Source organism: Anser brachyrhynchus (genome assembly GCF_964034855.1).
Source record: "Anser brachyrhynchus genome assembly, chromosome: 7".
Taxonomy (NCBI): domain Eukaryota; kingdom Metazoa; phylum Chordata; class Aves; order Anseriformes; family Anatidae; genus Anser; species Anser brachyrhynchus.
Window position 1 is genome coordinate 21,581,153 of NC_137701.1, and position 23,948 is coordinate 21,605,100.

The following is a 23,948-nucleotide window of genomic DNA, read 5'->3' on the forward strand; positions in this document are numbered from 1 at the left end:
TAGTAAAGGATAATGTAGACTAAATGAGAGGTCACTTGAATGACATAGCGCAGTATTTAAAGAGGTATCCTAGAACACTAAAGCATAGTATGACTTAAAGTTTACTATATAAATATAATTTATATAATTTGATAATAAAAAATGAATTTATTTTTCGTTTGCTAGAAACATCTGTTGAATAATGTAGTGAGGCTGGTTGACTAGTGAGAAAGTAGAAGCTGTCTATATTATTGTGGTATAAATGAATATTTTAAATATTAGTTGTGGCCTCATACTTTTTGTGATGAGTCTCTGAAGCGGTTGAAATAAATGAGATTCATACTTATATCTGCAGAAAAAGGGTTCTAGACCATGGACCTTTTCTCTTGCACATACGTTTTATCATACTAAAGATTGCTACAACTCAAAGAAACTTGAGCAGGCCTTGAAATATTTAAAGGAGTGCAATTAATTAAAATTACATGTCCATATGAGAACATCCAGCTGAAATCACCAAGTTAGCAGACAAGGAAGGTGAAATCTGTCAACTGTGCTGTCATTTTGCTGAGAAACTGAGAGAAAAAATGTATAAAGCTCTAATAATTTTTATGTTTCAGGAATCAAAGTGGAGTTTCTTCAAGAGAAAAATGAAACAAAACACTAATTTTGAAAACCCAATATATGCAGAGGTATTCCTTAATATTGTATAATGCTATTTTTCAGCTAATGTACTGCAGGACTTCATTCTTGCTTTTAGAGGATAAAGGATATGGGTAGATTCTGTTGCTAAGTGAAGCAGAATAGACATTCCAGCCCAGGTCAAGATGGTACTGAAGTGGTTTTGAGAGAAAAAAATATCAAGTCTTGTGCAAAATGAGGTTCTCAGCGGGCAGCACAGCTGCATTGCCCACCTCTCGGCCTTCCCAGCCCAAGCACGGTGACCACCTCCTGCTCCAGGATCTCTCATGCTGGTTTCCACTTGTGGGTGCATTGTAGTACAGCTCAGAGTCCCAGCACAAGTAAAAGACTGTTGTACTACTGGGGATAAAGTGTCTAGTGCCCTCTCAGTCCTGGATTCAGCATAGCACAAAAATTGAATGGCTCTGCATGCTGCAACCCTGCTTCCATAACAGCCCAATTTTTTCCATCCATGCAGTCAAAGGAGCCAGTTCTTTTAAGATGTTATGCCAGCTAGTGCTGTGTGTGCTGGAGGAATTCTCCCATGGCTGGGTATGAAGACTTTAAGTTCTACCGACTTGATCCAGTAATTTCAGTCTTTTTCATCTTACAGTTAAAAATTTACAGAAGGCCTAAATGACTTAAGAACCTCAGTCGCACAGTCATGTGACTAAAACTTAGCTGCATCTTATGGAAAATTTGGGTTTCTAATGATGCCCAAACAAGATGAGAGAGTTCAGGAAGCCAGAGGATTTACTTCCCCAAAGCTAAGAAGTTTGTAAATAATGATTTACAAACAGTAGTACTGCTAGCGTTGTCTACACTCAGGTATGTGCATATAGACAAATCGAGTTACTCCTGACATTAACCATTAAAACAGAAGTGGCAGTGTGCAGAGTAAGTTTGGAGTAGCTTATCTCCTCAGCTGTACCTTCTGAGGTGGAATTAGCATTTGACTTTTTTTTTACAGGTGGTGACTTGCAGAAATAACATATACTGTGACACTTCAGCTAAATATTTGAATAGTTAGTTGACATTTCTGAAAGTTAAGGCTGGATATTTTGTACATTAGAATGTAAACTTTGATTTTATGATTATTGTTTCAGATGGAAAAGGAACGGCAACAGGACACAGAACATGTCCCTCCTCCCTCTCCTTCACTGCCTCCCAAGATTACTCTGAAGAGAGACCAGCCATTAGCTTATACAGCAACAGAGGATACATTTAAAGACACAGCCAATCTTGTTAAAGAGGACTCTGTTGTGTAAGTAGGTAACTGTTTTAGGGAAAATGAGACACATCCATTTGCACATATATTTTTTTATAAACAGAAGAGTAAGGTTCACATTCAAATGCTTTATAAAAACACATGCATCTTTTAGTCAGTGGCTGGAGATGTATGTTGAAACTATGCCTTGTTTTTTGACAAAATTGCCAATTGCTATTTTTATGAACAATTATCATGATGTACTATATGTATATCTTTGCACTGAAGCTGTCTGAAAGTAATGTTATAAATATATTGTACATTTGTAAATTTTTCAAAGATTATCTTGATTGTTGATGTTCCCAGTAGAAATCTGTATGAAATTGGTTGCATTTTTAGGGATAAATTCATTATATAAAGGTTTAAACTAAAAATACAAAGTGAATATAGGAGCATTACTGATCTACGGGACCTTTTGAATATATAATGGCACCTTTTAAAACTTCTACTGGTGCTCTGGGCATGTTTACCGCCTGTTTAATTTACTACTGATGTAGAAATGGGTGTCTCTGTTTATCTAAACAAAAGATGGAAAAGTCAATGCAGCATCATTATGCTGAGTAATTACCTGTGCAAAATGTTGTTCCTACAGTATTTTAACTGCCTGGGATAAAACAATTTCCTCTCAATCCATAAGACATACTTTTCCTCTAGGTTCCCATTAAAACCATTCCATTAATAGTGTTCTTAAAAAGATTTGATATATTTAGATTTTAGTGTCATGAGTATGTAATTTAATGAGATTCTCTCCTGATCATCAGTGGAATAGCATTGTTCTTAGCTGGAGTCTCTGGAAGTCATTTGTACTATTAAATGAAGTAGCTAGATTTCTATAACAGCTTATTTCCAAACAGCAAAATACAAAAGATACTGCTTCATTTAAGAAATGATTCATTTTTTTTAATGTGAAAGTTTAATTTTATTGACTATTTATTTCCTGAGGTGGACATTAATAGAAAGGGAAACAATTTCTACTAATGCAGTCTTTGTAGTTATCTGCTTATTTCCATAACCTTCTATCAGTATATGCTGTATGTCTTACCAGTTTTTCTATTAACTAGGCAAGGTAGTTTCCACAGCATGAACTATTTGAGGAAATTTTGAGTACCACAGCAGGAACACGTTATTTGGCATTCCTGGCTAGCTACTCATATAATTTGAAGATTCCTAAATTACAATCATTGAGACTTCTGCTATTTGATTGCTTTATGTCCGAGTTCTCAAAATATATACTATTTCTAATTAGAATGCTTCTAATTATTTTGTAATGTACTTTGATTAGAAAAGACAACTGGAAAATTATGCTGCTGAATAAATTTAATAAATGTATTATTTTATCATATCCCTATTCCATACTTTTTTGTCAATGCTCTATGTACTTTTGTTAGTCCGGGGACTATAGACAGAGCTTTTTTTTTTCCCTGTAAGAATTTTAACTTCTCAGATGTGGAAGAAAATCATTCTTGGGAAACTCTAAAGGTAGGTAGTATGTAAATTTGATCCTTTAATATACTTTATAGCAATTGATTCCTAAACTTTAACTGGGCCTCTTCCACTCAGAAGTGTACCACAATGTATTCATCTGAGTATGTAAATTTTTGTTGTTGTTTTTCAACAGAAACTTTAGATTCTAGCCCTCGCTTAATTTATTTTTCCCTTATGGCTAATCCCTGGCTGAATTCCTGAATTTTGGACTCATTCTGTTGTTTGAAAGAAGGCCAATTTTTAGAGTTTTCAGCGCATCTGTAATTGGCCCCTATAGGGCTGATAAATTATAATGCTTAATTTTTTTTCAATGTACATTTCTCTACAGCTGTCAGGCCAGGCAGAGAGAACTATAACTGCAGATATTTGTCATGCCAAGAGGTAAAATAATTTTTTTCTTGAAGTCATTTGCTAGAGAATAGAACCTCAATGAAATACTTAAACAGTACTAAACTGTTTTTATATTCTGACCCTTTCTTGCATGTGCTAACACACATGCAGGTGCCCTGCCCCCCAGTACACACACTCAGAGTGATGAAACTGCTTTTCTTACATTTGGTGTTCTGACCTGCACATGGTATTTTTGTAAGCTTAATTGAATTGCACATTAATGATTAATCACTAACGCAGATCTTTAGCAAATAAAACCTTTACCCCTTCAATTTTCAAATGTCCAGGAACACCACCATGTCAGCCTCTGGCCAGGAGTTTAACAGGTAGAAATAGTGTACAAGAGGCACAGTAACTTCAACTGCTGTTTTACCGTTCTGAACACACTCTTTGTACAGTCAAACTAATTGGCTGTAGCATACACTAATGACCTGTTTCATCTAATTGGTGAAATAATTATCCTTTTAACTTACAAAGCACATTGAGGATGAAAGAAACGTAAATGTATATTTATTTTAATATTTCCCCCATAAACTATACTAATACTAGGAATAAGTATTAAAAATACAAGTAGTAAAATATAAGTATTGCTCTGTTTGGATAAAATAGTTTGTGTTTCTATCTCTGAACAGTTGAACAGTCAGGTGCTTAGATGTGGTCAAATTCTGCAACTGTAATTTTTGGAATATGTTGCAATAGCTGGGCTTTGTTACTATTTGATTTGATTTCTTGTATTCAGAAGCTTGTGAAGTTTAGCAACTATTGAATATGACCATGACCAAATGCCATAAAATAGATGATTGTCTGAGTAAATAATGTTCTGTAAGGTACAAGTATAAGATGTATGTTCTGAAAGGCCAGTGGACCAGTGTTTTATTTCAAATTCACTAGAAACCTGTACGTTGATGAAGTCTACTTGAAAAGCAGATTTTTTTTTTTAATAAGAAAAAGCACATCAAATGTTTTGTTGGGTGAGTAGTACTAACCAGCTTTGTAGCTGAATATTATATGAATGTATATACTTCAGATGTATCACTTCTGAGCACAAAAAAGTAAATTTACAAGTCTATCTCCAAACTCAGGAATTTCTGGGAAGTAGGGAAAAGAAGTGTTCTCTGAAGGGAATTTAAGCAGCTTAGTAACTGATAAAGAGGAGGACAACTAGTTTTAACAGGATTAAGTTATTTCTATAAATTTGATGCTAGTTCAATGCTAAATGTTGATTAGAACTCCAGGGACTAAACTCCCACTAGCTGTTCGAGTTGGAAACATCATAGAGAGTAGCATGTCAGATAAACAGCATTGGGCATAGGAGACAAACAGCCAAAAGAACTTTGCATCCCATCCAGCTTCATATCATGTCCTGGGGTACTTTGCAATCAGGGCATGTTCCATGCATTTTATGACCTTAGAAATATCAGAGTTGCACAGTCTTTTCACTGATGATCTTTGAGCTTTTCTATCTGCAAAGAAGAAAATAAACCTGGAAGTATTTATTCAGCGTTCTCTGTGAGAGGATTCTTTACATTTATAGGTTTGGCAACAGCTTCTGTAGATGGATAATGAAGGTTGCTTTAAACTACTGGCTTAAATACTCAGAGAGGTACAGCTACGGCAGAGCAGAGACCAGCAAGTGCTACAAAATACCCAAGAACCAGGTAAACAGAAACCTCTGTGGTCCCTGTTGTGAGCCAGATCTTTCCTACTGTAAGTGCAGCTGAAATTTTTAGCTCTCAGTAAGTCATAAACTTAATGTACAATCATACCAATTAACTCCCCCTGCCCTCTGACATTCTGCCTCTAAGTACCTCAGAACTAAGGAAGGTAGTGGGTCATCTCACTGGTCTCCTTGCGAAACTAACAGAACAGGCCTCATCTACCACACACATATTCCAGAACAATGAGTTCCTAACAGAAATTTCTGAAATCCAGCAAATGTTCACCGCATTACAAAGTGGTTGAGGTCAGAAGAGACATCCAGAGGTCATAAAACCAAAACCCAAAACCCTTCTTGAGTCGGGCCACCCAGAGCAGGTTGCCCAGGATTATGTCCAGGTGGCTTTTGTAGTCTGCAAGGAGGAGACTACACAACCTCTCTGCGCAACCCCTCCCAGTGCTCTGTCATCGAACAGAAAACCTGTTTTCTGATGTTCAGTTGGAACCTCCTGTGTTCCAGTTTGTCCTATCTTGTCCTGTCACTGGGCACCATGGAAAACAGCCAGGCTTCATCCTCTTTGCACTTTCCCTTCAGGTATGTATAGACATTAATGATACACCCCTGAGCCTTCATACAGCCCTTTTTGTACTTACATTCAGAAAAGTATTTTTCTCTATAGGTGTCCCTAATATCAGGAGTCAACCTGTTCCAAAGTCTTGAGAGGTCTCTACATGATAATCTGAATTAACTACTCCTGAGTTAAAGAAACTGTACTCAACAATGCTTACTTTCACTCCAAAATGCTGAGTCTGTATCCTAGAAGAAGAAAAAAATACAATAACCATCCCTGAATAATGGCATAACCGTTAAACATGTAAGTTGAAAGTCTGTCACATAAATTAATATTTGAGACTTTGGTTCTTGTCTTCAAATGTCAGAGCAATTTTATGAGATGTTTAAATTAGCTTCATAATGCACTACCTATCACTGTAAAAGCACAGGAGGTAATTAACTATGAGAAATAGCAGTGTTAAGTAGATATACAACTTTTCTGTGTGATCTCTTTTGGACTGTTGCAAAGGATGCAACAGCCACCTCCCTCTGAACATTGTATTATCAAACTAAAGCTTTGTCTATTTCTTCTATTTCAGCTTCCAGCAGAAGCAGATTATTAAAGTGCTTGGGAAAAAGTAAAGGTGAGCAAAATTTTCAGTTGGGTTTGAACTTTATTCTGCATTTTATGGTGAAATGGCTATGGTTAAATGGTTAAGTGTTAGCGCAGTAAGGTCAGTACGCTTCTGGTAGTCTGGTTCCCTCTGTGTAGTATGAATTACAGTGTGACTCCGTCAGAACTAAAATGGCCTCTCTGTCCTGTCAGACAACTTCAGAGACCCAGGCAGCCGGGTTCTAAAGCATGGCAAAGGAATGGACCATGTGTACGTTAGCCTTTAGTTTATATTCTGTTAGGTTAGGGCATATGTTTTCTTTATATAAGCATTCCTAATTGTTTGCAAACAGCTTTCTTAGACCCTGTGAAGACTTGGCCTGTTGAGCTATGCCTCAGCCATCCCAAGGCAGTACAACACGTTTCAGTGAAGGCTGCTCAGCGTAATTTTCAGAAGTACATTTGATAATCTGATTGCTAGAAATGATGTGTAAGGGAATTATGAACTGATTATAAAACTTTGTTAAATGGGAGGAAAGAGTACTCTATTACTGAAACCATGTGAAGATCTAAGGCTTTCTGGTCACCGCTGTTTTGTAAAAATACTAGTATTATATGTAATGGTACTGAGGTTCTTGAACCAACAGTAGGGGAAAGGGAACTGAATTGCCAGCTCTGCACAAATGCATTTATCAGTGCATGTGTGGTGAGACAACAGCTAATTTTCCCTAATTGCTGCATGAGCATATTTCATGAATTAATAGACTTGTAGTAATGTAGTAATGTTGTGATAAGACAGTAGCAGGCCAAGTGCAAAGTAACTGTTTATGTTTACATCAGACTTGGAATGAACTCCCCAGGAAGAGAGCTGCAAAATGAAGCCAGAGTGACTGGGTTATCTTTGGGTTAGTTTCAGAACTGATTTGACAGGGACAATCCATGCACAGAAGTGGAGGGAGTATAGAAAGCCATCACTGTGCTTTGAGAGCATAAAAAGACAACTCAGGGCCTTCAGGGTAGGACCAGCAGAAAAGGATTGACATTGAAGACTGCAGTGTCTGAGAATCAGACCCCTGCTGTGAAATCAAATGTCTTCTCCAAGGCACCTAGGCTTGCCAGATGGGATACCTGTGGTGTCCCTGTGGTTTGATTGTGGAGTTGAAGAGCTTGAAAAAGGGTCTTGCATACCTCAGCAGCTTGGAAGAGCTCAGAGATCTGAGAGTATGTATCAGAACCACAACACCAGGCTGCTAATAATTATTACCATGATTGTATGCTACTAAATTTATTCTAAAAAACGAATTCAAACAGGCTCCAGTGAGAGATATGTGCATGTATACTTCTGTAATCCTTAGGCAGAAAATGCAACATGTCTAAGGTCCTCGTGCATCATGTATGTATATCTGGTAATTTAGCATATACCAGGCAGCCTATAAACACTAAGTACAGCTTGCCCAGGAAACTCGGAGTGTCTGACCAGGCTATCTGGTTGATTTACTTTTGTATATGCAGTGGATTCATGTGATTGATAGCTGCATGCTAGAGATTTGTCCAGGTTAGGCACAGTGTGGTTTCTTGGTGGCTCTGTTCATAGCACTGGAGATTGAAATCCCAAACAAGTGCCCAACACCCTTTTCTTTTACTTTCCCTCTTTAGACAAGATTTCTAGAGAGAAAATAGAAGTGGCAAACATATAGTCACCCTTCCTCAGCACGTTTGGAATCCATTCTTGGATTCATGCATATAATTCTAAGTACTCACTGTAAGATGTCAGAGAAAGCTTCCATGCCCCATTTGGACAGGCTGTAGCCACCTCCTACAAATGCCATGAGGCCTTTGGCATTCATTAGATTGACTACTGTTCCCTTATTTTTTTTCAAAAGTGGTAGAAGCTTGAACATGGTTTCAATCAATCCCAGTAGATTAATGTTCAGCACTGAGTGGAAGTCATCAATTCTCAGCCAGTCAGTGGATGCCATAGGTGTTCTTCTTCAGCATTGCTCACCAAGCCAACAAGCCCTACGAGGATTCCAAAATCATTTATTTTCTGTATGTGGTGATATCTTACCTTAGGGTTTCATATGTAGTATTGGGAGCCAAACACATGCTCTGCAAAAACTTCAGTGAGATGAATACAGCTGTCTGGGGCCTGATTGTAAATGTCTAAATCTACTCTGTACACTTGGCAAAATTTCCAATGATCTTAGGCAATGACTCTAAAAGAATATGGGTAAAATATTAAAGGAAGATGTTTTCAGTTGGAGATATAGGCCACTGTACTGGGTCTATTATCCACTGAAGTATGTGGGCTCCTAATGTGCACTTCTTGTGAAAACTGAAGAGTGTAGCTAAAAGTGGAAAGGCTGATTTTCCTGGTTGGGGTCTAAAGGTCTAAACTAAACATGCAGAATTAGTCAATGCTTCTAAAAATATTAGCTTAACCCTGTGTATTGATAATGTTGCTTTACTACCTTATAAATTACTTGAGGAGCTTTAGATAAATAGTGACGCTTCTGAGAGGACAGCCTGTGCCTGGAAGGAGAGGCTGAAGGTTCAGAGCTCAGTCTCCGTAGAGGGTGTCAGAAGGAGGTGACAAAGTTAGCAGTGCTTACCCTGACCGGGAACGTGTCGCTGGAAGCAGGGACCTGCGGAGGATCAGCAACGTTGAGGAGGTAAGCTCAAATTACTATTTTGATCATTTGATCTTGCCTTCATTTGTTGCATTCAAGGATGGTCTGGAACTTTGCATGATGAGGGGAGAGAGTCGTATTGGTTGAAGATACTGTTTTTTGCTGTTTCAGCTACTTAATTAATGAGCTTATTGAATATTTGATACAACTGCATGGCACAGCTGGTAGTTGCAGTGCCTTGACCCCCTTTAGCTGTCCTTAACAATATCCGGTCTGAGCTGTCGGCACTAAGAAAAAAACGTGTGTATTGTGACAATCGAATATATTTACCATGCAGATCTTTTATCACCATGTGCCAAAACCAGAACTTAGGCCATGCCTTTTAACTCCACTCATGGGTATCCAGAGACAAGCTCTTCCTTTGTTCTAGACAAGTGCTCAGAGATGCATGACAGCAGTATGAAGACCTACCTGTGTAACAACTCTAAGAAAACTGGCTGAAATGGCAAGCATTTAGATGTTACAGGTAGTGCAGTTGCTATTGTGTGCATTACAAAAATCAGACTAATTCAGCTATGCAAAAACACTATTTGGCTTGCTACAGGAGTGGTGAAAGAGCCCTGTGCCAGCTGTTTTTAATTGGGTGAGCTAGTTTTATTGCCAAGAAAGTTCATTCTAGTACAAGTTAGCACCCTCCCCCTGACAAGGTTCTTCAACTGCACCAACAAGAGTCTGAAAAACACACCAGGGAATGATCTAGTTTGAATAGCTAGATTTTGAGGCAACCTGTTGGCAAAAGTGTGGGTAAGCCCAGAAACGTTGCTGAAGAGAATCTTTTTGAACTGAGAAGTGGCAGAACTGAAGAGTGAATGTGTTTTATCAGTAAGAGGACAAACTCTGCGGGTAACAGAGAGGCTCCAGAACTCTTAGGTAGACCAGGTTTGGTTATACTGCATTATTTTTCTGGGAACTGACCTTGCCACGTACCCTTGCCAGCAGTCTCCTCTATCACAAATACCACAGCTCTGGTGAATGCTGCTGGAGTCAGCCCAGTCCATGTTCACTGTCTTTAGGGAGAGTGAGGAGCAGGACCATAGCTCTTGGCCTCTCTTTCTGTGACACATGCAGCAGTGACACAAAATTCCCTTTTGTCAAGCCATTTTGCCAGTGCACTTCCAAGTCTGGTGTCACGGCCTGTTCTGAAGACACACTTTCCACTCAGGTTTCTCACTCTGTACTGTCTCTGATGAGCCAGTAAATGACAAGAGAAAGTACAGAAGCCAAAATTGCTATGTGCAGTGAGTCTGAAAGTGAGAGCTATTAGCAAATAAGTTAGTGATCTGGAAATGCAATGAAGTAAACATGCTTGGCCAATCCACCAACTTCCTTAGACCGAGTTCCCGTAAGGGGCTTTGTTTCTGGTTGCAGCCCTTCCAGCTCACTGTAAGTTAGAGGAGAGCAGGCGTTAGGAGCTTTGGCGCAATGTAATTGTAATCCATGAATAATACATGCCTTGACAAAACCTTCTCCTGACCTCCTTTTCAACAGTTTTCTACTGTTTGCAAGTTTTACTTGCCAATCTTCCTAGTCAGCTTCATCCTCTCAGGATATTTCAGTTGGAAAGGAATGACTGCATCAGTTCTCAGAGTAGTGTCTGGTGGTGGCTCTTTTTTTGTGAACTCTGGCAATTATTTGTGCTAATACTGGAAAGAGAGGAATTCTTTCGGGAAGAAGGACAATTCTCTTTGACTGTCTGTATGATGCCACCCAGTCTGCTTTTCTAATCTGTAGCATGGAAGCAGACTGAGCCCGAGAATGACCAGAAAAGCCGAAGCTGTAATGGTGGGTCTGCAGACTAATTTGTTCTGTGATTTGTGTTGTGTGACGGTGACCCATTTGCTCTCTGCTCCTTAGACAAAAGAGACATTGGGACAGTCTCTGAGCCTTCTGTCTCCTTCCTCATTCCCTGTCTAGTGCTGGTACAGAGTGAAGTAGAATATATTACATGGGAACTGTTTTTGCATAAATAAATGGGGAAGTGCATGGAGATGCTGCCCTCAAAAAAGCACTGAGAGAACACAAGGTTTCCTGACTCAGGTGAGGAAGATACTGTTTGCTTATTACAAAGAGTTCTGATAAGTGTAGAATACAGTTCTTGCCATTGGAAAATCTTCATGATTGATTATTGTCTTTCTATTTGTACTTTTGCTTTGTGCAAGAATTTAACTAAATTCATTAGAACCCATATGTATGGGAAGGCTGGTCAGTGTCTTCCAGACATTCTGCCAAAGAGAAACTTTTGTACAGGTGCTGAGCAGTCACTTAGGCTGTAGTTGCCTACATACATGTACAGGTGCAGACACGATTGTATTCAAAGAATGAACTGATATAGTAAAACAAAGGAAATTATGATTATTTTTAAATCCTGCAAATACTCTAACAGGAAGGGGTGTTTTTTTACGTTTTTCTGTAACTCACAGATGTCTGAAGTTAAGCATTCATTTGGCTGATTTTTGTGTGACATCCTTCCTACCTTAAAACATGAATGGTAAAGGAAACTCACTGTATTAGGTCTGGTTGCTAGAGTCCTTCTAGTGTTCTTGATCCTACTGAGTTAGTGAAGTGATCTGGGTTTATTTTGATTTTAAATTCCACCATCATCTAATCAAGTAGGAGTGGACAGAGTCTCAGAACCTGATAGTGAATGAATGTTGGACTCATTAAATAATGACATCAGACACAGCTGATACATGACCAGTGACAATATTCATTGCCACTTAATAATGTTATTTGACATAGTTGGATGCCTCTGTAGCTGTGGATATGGACCTCTGAGCTACTGGTTAACTCTCTCTGATATGAAAATGTTAAGCAAATATATGCAGATAAGAGTTTGCTTCTCCTTCCACTGCAGTCTGCAGGAAGGTTCCATTAAAGTTTTTGGGTGTTAGACTGGTCTCTGGGCTGCACCAGTTGTTTTAGCAGCCTGTCTCCCTGTTGTGTCAAGGCTAACAGAACTGGCCCTCTAGTTCTGGTACCTCAGCTGGATACTTGGCTTTTTTGCTGTGAATGTCCCTGTAAAATCTGACAAGGATTACAGTGCTCCTGAATGTGTGCACTTTGGAATCATTGTTGTAATGTTTCACTCGGTGACATTTATTTTGTGAGAGGACTTACAGAGTGTGCTCTGACAAAGCACCTTTAAAACACTACAGAAAAGTTGGTTCAGCTTGCAGCAGGGGCTCTGTGAAGTCTGGCCAGGCTGCACACTCGACTCCTCTAAGAGGAACACCTGGGACTGCTCTGGTTAGCACCAGTGCCTGAGTTTCACTAGCAATAACTGGCACAAAAGATCTGTAATGCCTGGGGCTGAGAGGGCAGTGCTGTGTGTGGAGCCTCCGCTGCTCATCCTTCCCCATCAGCCCTGGGCTGTGTCCATAGCCTGCAGTCCCAAAGCCACCAGTTCTCCACGGGCATCCAGTGCTCCCTCTCCAACAGCATGTGAACATTTGGTGCTGAGCACTGTGGAGGGCTTTTCTCTACTGGAGCCTTTTGCCAGTATTTATTCTGCTAGATGACGTCTAATCTGCTGAAAGGAGACTGGGTCAGAATCAGAAACAGTTTCAGTTAAAATTTTCCTCCAAGAAAATTGGCTAGTTCTGTGAATGTGCAATGTTGCAAGAAAATAGTTCTTGTCTGATAATTCTGCAACACTAAAAAGCCTCTTCTCTGTCAGGGGCATATCAATTTTGAAATAGCTGCCTGTAGTGGCAAAGAGTGTGTTTCCAGGGAAAATGTCAGCTTGGTATTTCAAGTTTTGATATATTTCCAGAAATATTGAATTCTGATTACTAGTGTAGCCAGTAAATAGCTAAAGGCAAATTCTACTTCCCATTAAAATGCTGATATTTGCCTAGCAAATTGAGAACTCCTGGGACGGAGCTTGGCTTCTTGCGCACACACAAGTGCCATTATAAAAGCAATTGATTTTAAGGAAAAGCAGCGTGACTACACTGAGAGCCCTTTTAGATCCTTAGATGACTGCAAAATGCAGCATCCCTCTGCTTCCCTGCAGTATAGGAAGCTGAAGCATGTAGACCCTGCTGAAGGGGCACATTACTGTTTTACTCCCACAGCAGGTGTGCTTGGGCAGTTGTGCCAGAGAACCACAGGCCAGGTGAGGTTCGGGGTCTGGATACACCTTGGATTTCTTTATCCACCACTGTGCTTACAGTGCAAAACCTGCAGAAGTCAGCGTTCTGCTATGGCGTAGCGTGGCCTACCAGGCGTGCTGAGGAAGAGCTGGCAAAGGGAAGTGTATGGCCTCTGTTCTTCAGAAGCAGCACTCATGTAACCCTTGGGGGAAGGTTTAGGTTGGTCAGGCAGTGCTCCGACAGATCGCCCAGCAGCTCTCCAGATACTGCAAAGTACAAACTTTAATAATCAGCTACCCTGCCAGTGCTACAAAACCTCTAGTTTTCACTTAACAAACTGAACAAGTACACAGGCAGAAACACATCACGTCTCCCACTCTTATGTGAGCTATTCCTGCATGTGCAGGGCTTTGCACATATGTTTCATAGGAAAGAGGTGCTTTTTTGCTGGCTGTGTAAAGAGGACAGTGTGAGAGTTCAGTTCAGTGATCAGCAAGTGACTTAAGATCTGCCTTAATCTGTCATCGTAAAAGGAATACATATCCAAACTCTCCTCCTCAGTATTTTGCATGGAGGTGAAGTCAGTCCGGTGAAATGAGGGCTGATTTCTCAGCATGACTCTATCTTTCCTTGTACTGCTTGCAGTTCAGATTTTTTTTTACCACATCATTGGTAAAAAACACAGGGCAAATAAAGCCCTGTAAACTCTTAGGTGACTGAACCAGTCATTCAAAATAGAGGAGTCGAGAAAGATTCCAGATGTTCTGAAGAACATTACTGAGTCAGCATTTTATTCAGCACCTGTAGGTGCTTAGATAAGCAACAATTGATTAAAATCCTTCCTAGAAAGGAAGAGACCACATGTTCTCTCTCATCCGTGCACTCAAAAACAAGTGCTTAATTTGTTCTCTTAGCCACTCTGCAAATGCATATAATGGGTACTGCTCACTGTAACATTAGACATGAGTTCTGTTCTTGCACTGGTGCTCACATTCTGGGGAGACATCTGCAAGCTCACTGTGTACCTCCAGGTGCTCACAAGTTGACTTCACCAGTTATTTCCCATGTCAGAACATAGAAATTGCGTGAGACAAACTCATAAGCTTGTGCACCAACACGTGCGTGGTGGTAGTTATCAGAAAAATCCCTCTGTAAATTCTGTGTGATGGTTTTATGTTGGCTGACAAACACAGTCCTTCTCCTTGCTGTTGATAATTAATGACTTGTGCTGTGATGCTTCTATCTCAGGGACTCGCTTACTATTAATCCTCCATGATAAGCTCCATCCCTGACTATCCTACCTTTGTTGTATAAGCTTTGCTGGCTATATGTAGTCATCTGTAAAGCCTGGGGGACTGTCCAGACGCACTAGAGAGAATTAACCTACTCAGTTGGGAAGGACTGACCTGTGCATTGTGTTGAAACCAGCAGGAATCTTCCCATTGATTTAACTGGGATAGGTTCAGACCTCCTTCTTTACCCCTGCACGTGAGTGAATTGTTCTTGGCAGGACTTTTGTCTTTTGGGGACAAAGATTGAGGAAGATATATCCTTGTGTTTGTCAGCTCTGAGGGACAAAATTATTTGCTCTAGTCCAGGGGCAGCTTTATGTTACTTTAAACAAATCAACTGCCTGAGTAACTAAGCAATATTTTTCAAATTAAATTTGAATTCTACCAACTGTGCAAGTAAAAGCTCTACAATTTGCATGAAAAAAAGACTCTTAACATATGACTGCTTGGTAGTTTGTTGGCTACCTGGCCCAGAGTCTGCTGGGCACTTGTGATTCAGCTGCTCTTGTCTGAAAGTGCAAGCATAGCTCCTTTCCCCCAATTTTCACTCCTCCCCATTAGCGCTGCATGGCCTTCACTCTCAGATGCTGCAGAAAGAGAGGAGGCTTGTGCAGAGACCCTTCTCAGTGGTAGAATGAATGAATAAGCTTTTGGTGAAAATTGATCTGAAACTAACTGAATAAGAAGAAAATTAAAACTGGGGAATCCAAGCGAGGTTGCAGGATGGAGCTGGAAGTGATCTGGCCCTGAGCAGATGACCTGACTTTGGCAATCAGAGGCTGCCAAGCCTGGCTGGGAACCCCTGCTAGGAGCTGTAGAGAAGGTTTGTCCTCTGCGTGGTGGGCAGCTTCCTTCCCACTTTGGTTCCTCTGCCTAGTCCTGTCTGACCTGATTCAAACGACAGGCTCTGCTGTATGGTTGAAGTGACCACAGAACAGCCTGCTACCAGCAGGCAAAGCCTGTTGCAGAGGAACATTTATCCAGCAGTGTCAGGCCAGGATTCCTGCTGTTGCAGGTACCAGTTCTCTGCCACACAGATATAGGAGGCAAAGTTTGAAAGGAGTTTCTCTACTGCAGATTTAGGCTCAGTATTCTGCTTTGGAACTGCAGAAAGCTGCATAGATCCTGCTTAGTATCTTGGAAAACATGCTGGTGGAGAACACGCCACCAGCATCTGGCACTTCATACAATGAAAAGTGTCTTAGCAGTTGCAATGAGCAGCTGATATTTTTCCTGCATTGCTAATTTAAATAATATATTTACAGCTAGTGTGCCTTTTCCCAAATTCTTTTTGAACTTTAACCATTGCAGTGCTAGGGTCTTGCAGCAGCTGATAGTAGACCTGTGGTTTGACAGGGGCTGACATAAGCCAGCCAAACTTCGATTTCTAAAGATACAGATTGGAGCAGGTGTTGCTATTTTCTACTTTCTTTGTTTTACTTCTTCAGTCACTTTCAGCTGAGTAATCTTGGTGGAAAAAATGCTTTAACTTCATATAGAGAGAATGAGACTCTGTCTGAGGTGCTGCCAGGGCTCTTAGTTCAGGGGACACCATTCACATCACTAGGGCCTCGTGCTGCCTGTTCTGCAGGAGCCAAGTTTTTCAGTGACAGAGGTGGACTGAGCTCTTGCCTGGAAAACTAACAGCTCAGGCAGACTGGGACAGGGAAGCCATTAGCTCACCAGACAGCTATACAGCAACCTTTGGCTTTTGTGTTAAATGAAGAGAACTTGGTTTTCTATTACTTCGCTTGACATAAAAATATTTGTAAAATCAAACTGACAAAAGCAATGCCACCAATAGCTAGTTCAAAGGTATTCACTTCAAATGTGCTCTGGAAAGAATGACCTTTTCAGATAACTGAGCTCTAAACGAAATGACCACACTAAAGCCTAAGCATAAGCTGCACTGAGAAAAGTAAAAAAAAAAAAAAAAAAAAAAAAAGTGTTTTGCAGGCTCCAAAGAAACTAAATCGAAAACCAACGATATAAGGGTAGCCACTGGGTAACTTGCTCTTTAGCCTGGTCATATCACAGCAAATTCACTAGGGTGGGGAAAGCATTTTTTTTTTTTTTTTTGGTTGCAGGCCAGTTTCCATGGCAGTGGGAAATGACTTCCTGAGCAATGTGCAGCTGCGGGCGTGAGGTGGGGTCTCTGTGTATCTCGGCTTCTTTGTCATGATGAATTCCAGCAGTGCCGGATTGTAGCAGGCACTTGTGTTGTCAGGAACTGAACAAGAGAAGAGCCGGTCTGCACCTCACAAAACACAGGGTTGTTATTATTATGCCAGGAAATAACTTCCAGACCAGAAGTCTTGCAAGCTCAGAATTTAAAAAAAAAAAAAAAAAAATGTAACGCATTAGATCTTCAGTACATAAATTGCAGGCATTGAGTCCCTGTAGCTGGATCCACTCCAAGCCTTGCAGAGTCCTGCAAGCGGGACATGATGTGAACTGCAACCATCTGAGCAATTCAGGCACTTTAGTTTGCTCTGTCTCCAGTTAGGACTGCACCTTTCTTTTGTTGGCCTCAAAAGTGAATAGGTGTTACTGTGCTAAAAAAAAGCAGCATCAGGAAGAAGACTTTCTGCTGTCCTTGCTAGTTTATATTGCAAGAGCTCAGCTCTCTCAGAGGAAGGCCCTGTTTCCATTCCTTCCTCTGCCTGAGATGACAGAACTCTTCCAGCTGTTGGGGCTTAAAGTTGCATTCTCTGCTTTCTTGGGATACTTTTGTTGTGTGGATCTTTGTGAAAATTGGAACCTCTGAGGCTTCTCAAACTAAGCACCTGTTGTGGTTTAACCCGGCTGGCAGCTAAACACCACACAGCCGTTCGCTCACCCTCCCCCCTCCCTCTCTGGGATGGGGGGAGAGAAACGGGAAAGTGAAGCCTGTGAGTTGAGATAAAGACAGTTTATTAAGGCAGGAAAATAATAATAACAATAATAATAATAATAGTGATAATGGTAATAGTATTAACAATAATAATGTGTAAGAAAACAAGTGATGCACAATGCAATTGCTCACCACCCGCTGACCGATGCCCAGCCTATTCCCGAGCAGCCGGCCCCCCCACCCCGGCCAGCCACCCCTATATATTGTTTAGCATGACGTCAGATGGTATGGAATACCCCTTTGGCCAGTTTGGGTCAGCTGTCCTGGGTCTGTCCCCTCCCAGCTCCTGCTGCACCCCCAGCCTGCTCGCTGGCAGGACAGAGCGAGAAGCCGAAAAGTCCTTGGCCTGGTGTAAACACTGCTCTGCAACAATTAAAACATCAGCATGTTATCAGCGCTCTTCTCATCCTAATCCAAAACATAGCACCCTACCAGCTACTATGAGGGAACATTAACTCTGTCCTAACTGGAACCAGGACAGCACCTAAAAGGTGGAGGAGCTGAAAAGTCACAGCCATTTCTGAAAGTTTATTAGTTACTTTGTTCTCTCTGGTTTACACTTTAGAAATGAAATAAAGTAATAAAAGAAATAGTTTATTTTTTAATAGTAGCAGATACTGAAGAAATAGATGCATTTCTTACGTTTATAGGGCATGAGGGTGTGTTTCACGTATGGTTTGTATCATGTTGATGTAAAGGACAAATCTTGCGGAATTGGCCTTGTCTGCAGTGATGAATATATTGGCAAAGATTTAGTTTGTGTGGGAAGCTGCAGGCTTTGCTCTGTTTCTCAGGAGTAAGAAGTCTTGTACAGTTGCTGGCATTCTTGAAAGGGGAGTCCAAAACCACTTCGCATCCTGCCCAATGATGTAATGGGTGCGTGGATAGAGGCTTGTTAGGGCATGCTCCATGCACTCAACAACCAGGGAAATGTCCTTGTTAAGACAGATCTTGGTCAGTTTTTCTTTCTTTGCTGCATCTGTAAAACTCAAATAAAAGACCATTCAGTGACAGACAGGAAAAGTGACTTTTAACTCTTCATCCAACACTGATTTGTGCAGTTTCACTAAGGAACCGGTATTTGTTGTTTCTCCCTACAGAAGAATTCATAGCAGTTTCTGACGACCAACTACCCCATCCATAATGATGTTGTGATACAGTTTACTCCCGAACCAGCCTAGTTACTCTTTACTGTGGCATAGTCATGGCACAACTGGGTTTGTATTGCAATGACAGTAGCTCAGAATAAACCTAACTGTCAAAAAGGCCAAGGGAAACAAATGCTGTGGTGGTTGTAAATGAGTCTCTCTTAGTAAGGAAATTGCTTTGCAGGAAGCTGTGAAATGCAGTTGTAAAGAAGAAACTTGATGGGCGAGAAAGCCCAAGGAACAAAAGACAAACAGCTTCTGTTGAAGCAGGCTTAAGCAAGTAGTCTCTGTCAGGCAATTCCTGAATGGCTTCATTACCACTGGGGCTAGCAGAAGCAAAGGGAATTTATCCGTATTTGATTACTGAATAAATAAATAATAATGACAGAAAAACACAGCAAGCACGTTGGTTACATCATCAGATAAATGTTTTTCTGTTTGGGAGTTTGCTCAAAAGCTACACGCCAACACAAATAATTAATCTTTAACTGAGATTTGAATAAAGTTTCCCTGAACGAGTCTTTTGTGTGAATAGCCATATTGTGATGCAGAGGCATTTGAAGAGTATCTTTTCCCATGTAGTCTCTTCAATAAGTCAGAATGATTAGAGGATATAGTGCCCTTTTGGAAGGCTTTCTCAGCAAGAAATACATTGCTTCTTTTTATTCAAATGGCTGGAAATTGCCTCACCTTTCTGAAAATACTCCTCTCCATATTGCTTTTTAGTGCTGGGAGGAAGCTGATTCCAAATAATCTCCTTCTCTTTCAGAATCTTTACTGGACTGGATAATGGTGTTTTGAACAGTCCAGGTTGAATGCAAGAAACATTAACTCCAAAAGCTTTCATATCTCTCCTGCAAAGACAACACAACAATTTAATCTCATTAAAAATTCTTATTAATATTGTGGGATTATTTTTTAAATATTTTTGTATAATTTTTTCTGTACTAGTACTTTTATTTCTGGCTTTACATGGCACACCAGCACACAAATACTGTGAGGCAAGCACAGTTGTGAACTTTCAGCTTGTTATCTCAAAATGAAAGAGGGATGAACTGTCTTACCTGCTTGACAGAGTGTGAACATGTATAGGCAGTGACTGTGCAGTAGCTAGCATATTGTATTTCACATCCTATTTCACCTTGCAGTTGCTCATTAGTGATCTGACTTGCCTGTAAGACTGTCTGGCTACCTAAATGTAAGTATCTAGAGCCATTTTATATGTCTTAGTGAGTACCTCTTAACCTCCATCTGATGTTCCAGATTGGTATGCATCCTTTTGGCCATGTCTCCTATCTGTCAGCCCTGTGCAAGTGTCTTGGATACCTTCTGGTATCTAAAATGGCCCTATATATTTAGGTACACAAATTATTACTTGTTTTACATGAAGAAGCCATAGCAGTCTACAGAATTAGCAGAATTAGTTTGTTATATTCTCTAGATCTCTCTAATGACTGGTATTATTAAGAGAAGACACTTTGGAGAACAAAGCTTAGACAAAAATTAATATCATGCAATAACTCATTGTATGTGGTTTTGGTGGTGGTGTTCTTTTTCTTTTTTCTTTTTTTTCTTTTTTCTTTTTCCCTTCGCTCTGGATGGGCTGCTGTTGGCAGTCTCCAGGTGCACTTTTAAACAGGAAAATTAGGTTCATATTGCAGAGACATCTCAGTTCCCTTGAGTGAAACCTTGTCTGCAATAAGGCCCCTGTGCACACTGAGGTAAGTTAGTTATGAATATTCAAGAGTACCAACTACACCACAGTACCACCTCAGGACACCTTATGTGCCAAACAGGCTTTGTATCTTAGTCTTCAAAAGTGACATAATCTATGCTGAGAAAAGGCGCTTTTAAAAAGAATTAGCCCAAAGTGTGTAGTATTTTTCAGTTTTATATCAAGTTCCAGGCTTGTAGATCAGCTTCTGTTTTGCATGTGCTGGTTTTCAGTTAGTCTGTTAGCCTAGGAAACAAAGAGTGGTCTTTCCTCACAGTATGTTATACCTTAAGCTGTCATTAAATCCTTCTACCCCAAACTTTGAAGGGCAATAACCTCCACTACTGAAGGCTAGACGACCTCCGACACTGGATACGTTTACTATCCTTCCCTTTGCTTGTTTTATCAACGGAAGCATATTTATTGTAACATTTATGAGTCCAATTAAATTAACTTCAATTGGTTCTCTAAAGTGCTCAATATCCAACCAGTCTGTAGGAGCGGATGGCCCTATAATTCCAGCATTATTAATAAGTCCCCAGAGACCTGCAAGGAAAAAAAAGAACATTAGGAAGCAAATTTTTGCTTTATGTGGTAGAATAATTGAACTGGGTGAGACTTCACAGTGAGTCAGTGATGGGCCAAAAGGACAACAAATCTGATTTGACCTTACTCATAGCTTTTCATGTGGAACAAGATCACTTTTTGCTGGAAACCAAGCACAGTTTTGAATAAAAGCAATCTGAACAAGTTATAAGCAATTTTATGAAGAGAGGAAAGGTAACATGGAGATTAGAATTTAACCTTAAGTATAATTGGTACTATGGCACATCATAATAGACCTGATTTAAGGCTCAAAGTTACCAGAATTCAGCCCATGAATCTTGTGCCTTTGTAAACCCTACTGCAATAGTAGTCCAACTGAAATCAATTAGCATCGGTAATAGGAGCAGCAGTTTGTCTTGCATGACTTATTGGGTCAAAGAAACAGGATTTGTTTTTATTTTTTGGGTGGCCTGCAAAGCAATATTTCAAAGTAGTTACATTTATTCCCTATAGTTCGCAAGAACATATATTTTTTGCTATGTTAGAGTGAGTGCTTACAAGTCATGTATTAAAAGTTTTCAATTTTTAAAGTAAGTATTCTTTAAGCTTGTTAAGCAGAATTTCTTTAATTTGTTCCTTAGCCTTGTAACATAGCACAGGAGGTGCTGAGCACCCATGCCCAAACCCAGAAATGCATGCGAGTGCAAGCAGTCTTGATGAAGGTTCCAGGAACTGTATATCTGTTCTTATAACAATGTGTCAATAAGCCTGACTTTTTGAGGAAGCATTCGCAGATACTTAGCTGTCACTAACCACTAAGTAGATGTATAAAACATGCCTCTAGTGAGATCTTCTTCCATGTTTCTGGAAGGCGACAAGACATCCATACACACTTGTCAAATGTCAATTAGAGTAAACTGTGAACATAGCATGGTGTTTTGGGGAAAACTTTATTGCAATTCTTTCTTTTTTTTTTAATTTATTCTTAATTTTGGAAGGCAGATATCTTGGCGCTTACCTTCTGACTGAACTTCAGCTTTGATCCATGCAGCCACTTTCTTAACACTGTCTGAATCTCTCACGTCCAGCAGCACTGTCTGAAGCTGGTTAGAGGTCACAGCTTTCAGCTCCTTGGCACCTGTTTCAGTTAGGCAGCTGGCAAAAACACGGAATCCCTTTTTATCAAAAGTCTTTGCTGCCATATTCCCAAATCCTGTGTCACATCCAGTGATGAATATATATTTGCCAGTGAGATTCGTAACCTTCATCCTGTCTCTTGCCCTCCAATGCCACCACAGAGAGATGATGCCAAGGACGAGTACTATGTAAAAAAGCATTTTTACTGAAGTCGTTTGGACACGTTCTTCTGAAATGAAAAACAAAAGTTGGTAGTTATTAAGGTATAGTTGGTTGTTTTTTCCCAAGTTACATGTCTTTATGAATGCTTATGGCCTGGAAAGCAGGAGATACCTAATGCATTCGGCTAAGAAAATAATTTGAAATAGATGTAACGGCGTGCAGATCTTTACAACCGTTACTTGTAGATAACCCATCTCTGCAGAGCAAGATGCAGTGAAGTTGCATGTACTATGACCAAATTTTCTTCTGGCAAAACTTAATTTAAGAAGAAATTGCAAACACCTGTCATGTTTTTAACCCCTCTAATAGGAACAGGAATACCACTGTTATTTTCTGCACATAGAGCTGCTTTCTGTTCTGACACGTGAAGTTTTTATTTTGTAATTTTTAAAATAATGTATATATTTTATATAATTTTAATTTATAATTTACTGTCAATTTTAATAGTTTTATAATACTGTATTATTTTTATTGCAAGTACTGTGGCTGCTCATGGTGCTTCTTTACATAAACCGGTATGCTGGTGAACGACAGCTTCTTGTGCTGTCTGGTATTGCAAAAGCTGTAATGCAGAGATGCTAGTTTTTGTTGCTTAACTTCCTCTGCAGCATCAGTATAGAGGAAAGTGTGATGAAGTAATTAGGCAGCTGCCCTCCCCGTGTGGTGTTCCATGGTTGCTTTGTCAAGACAAGGAAACTTTTTTCTCTGTATATGCAAGCATTGCAGACTGAGCAGAGGGGATGGTTTCCCTTCCCCTGTGGCAGCATTAAAATTACCATTCTACCTTTCTTGCCTGCACCCACCCCAGGTGCTACAGCTCGGTGGCAGGGCCAGGCTGGCTCCTGGAGCCAGAGGCAGACCTGCCTGCTTGGCCTCGGCCTGCCAGAGGCCCCGTGCTGCCTCAGCTCGTGCGGGAAGGCCTGGGCGGCAAACTGGGAGCCCAGGGGAAGAGACTGCTGGAGCAGGGGACACAGTTCTGCTTCAGCTGTGGAGATGTTAACTAAATAATGAGTAGGTTAACATAAGGAAAACATAGTATGGGTTTAATCTTTAATTGGGTCAGTAAATAAAAATAAAAGCCGAATTAGCGAAGCTGGTGGAAGAAAAGGCTCATCGAGGCCCATTTTTGCTACAGCAACAGGCACGTCTACAGACATGGGATTTGGACAGTGTGGTTGATGGTTAACTTCTGGTCCCTGTGGTTGTTAGTCAGTGGGTTGGTGGGACTTTATATTAAAATAATGAAGTGCTGAAATTTCAAGGACTTCAGTCAGAGTACTTTGTACAGGCTGCGTTTCCAACTCCAGCCTGCAAGGTATACTGAAAGGTGCTGCACCTGCCCTCAGTCGCAGGATATGGCAGTGTGAAGATCTAATTTTTTATAGGGGCCACAAACCAAAGAAGAACAAAACCAGAAGGCTAATCAATAAAAAGTATATATATTTTTTCTAGTTTCCAGGAGGGAGGGTAATAAGAGACCCTGGGTCAGAAGCCCTGAAGTCATTTTGGAGAAGTGTTTGGGACAGCTGAGGCACGCAGGCCAGGCAGGCCCATGAGGAGGTGCCATCTTGACAAGAACCGCTGAGGTAAC

At 40.4% G+C, this 23,948-nt stretch overlaps 3 protein-coding genes across 11 annotated transcripts in view; 2 read left to right on the plus strand and 1 right to left on the minus strand.

Moving 5' to 3' along the window:
- The window catches only part of LRP2 (LDL receptor related protein 2), a 119,626-nt gene extending 116,360 nt beyond the window's left edge, over window positions 1-3,266 (plus strand). The window contains 2 exon segments of the mRNA XM_080601045.1: window positions 597-668; window positions 1,764-3,266. Coding sequence (XP_080457171.1) covers window positions 597-668; window positions 1,764-1,925 — 234 coding nt within the window. The 3' untranslated portion in view covers window positions 1,926-3,266.
- Window positions 3,267-3,768: 502 nt separating this feature from the next.
- Window positions 3,769-23,948, plus strand: part of ABCB11 (ATP binding cassette subfamily B member 11) — a 68,987-nt gene continuing 48,807 nt past the window's right edge. For 3 of the 4 annotated variants that reach the window (XM_080600931.1, XM_080600935.1, XM_080600936.1), the window contains exons 1-3: window positions 3,769-6,330; window positions 6,608-9,293; window positions 23,810-23,943. The gene's annotated coding sequence lies outside the window, so the exon portion shown is untranslated. The remainder of the gene's footprint in view (window positions 6,331-6,607; window positions 9,294-23,809; window positions 23,944-23,948) is intronic. The other variant, XM_080600937.1, reaches the window with a different exon arrangement.
- The window catches only part of DHRS9 (dehydrogenase/reductase 9), a 32,378-nt gene continuing 22,719 nt past the window's right edge, over window positions 14,290-23,948 (minus strand). For 4 of the 6 annotated variants that reach the window (XM_080601029.1, XM_080601027.1, XM_080601026.1 and 1 more), the window contains 5 exons: window positions 22,017-22,364; window positions 20,740-20,998; window positions 19,429-19,592; window positions 18,075-18,569; window positions 14,290-17,483 (listed from right to left, as the gene is read on the minus strand). In XM_080601029.1, coding sequence (XP_080457155.1) covers window positions 18,343-18,569; window positions 19,429-19,592; window positions 20,740-20,998; window positions 22,017-22,335 — 969 coding nt within the window. In that variant the 5' untranslated portion in view covers window positions 22,336-22,364 and the 3' untranslated portion in view covers window positions 14,290-17,483; window positions 18,075-18,342. Of the gene's footprint in view, window positions 17,484-18,074; window positions 18,570-18,600; window positions 19,593-20,739; window positions 20,999-22,016; window positions 23,815-23,948 lie in introns of those variants that run through there. The other 2 variants (XM_080601028.1, XM_080601030.1) reach the window with 2 other exon arrangements.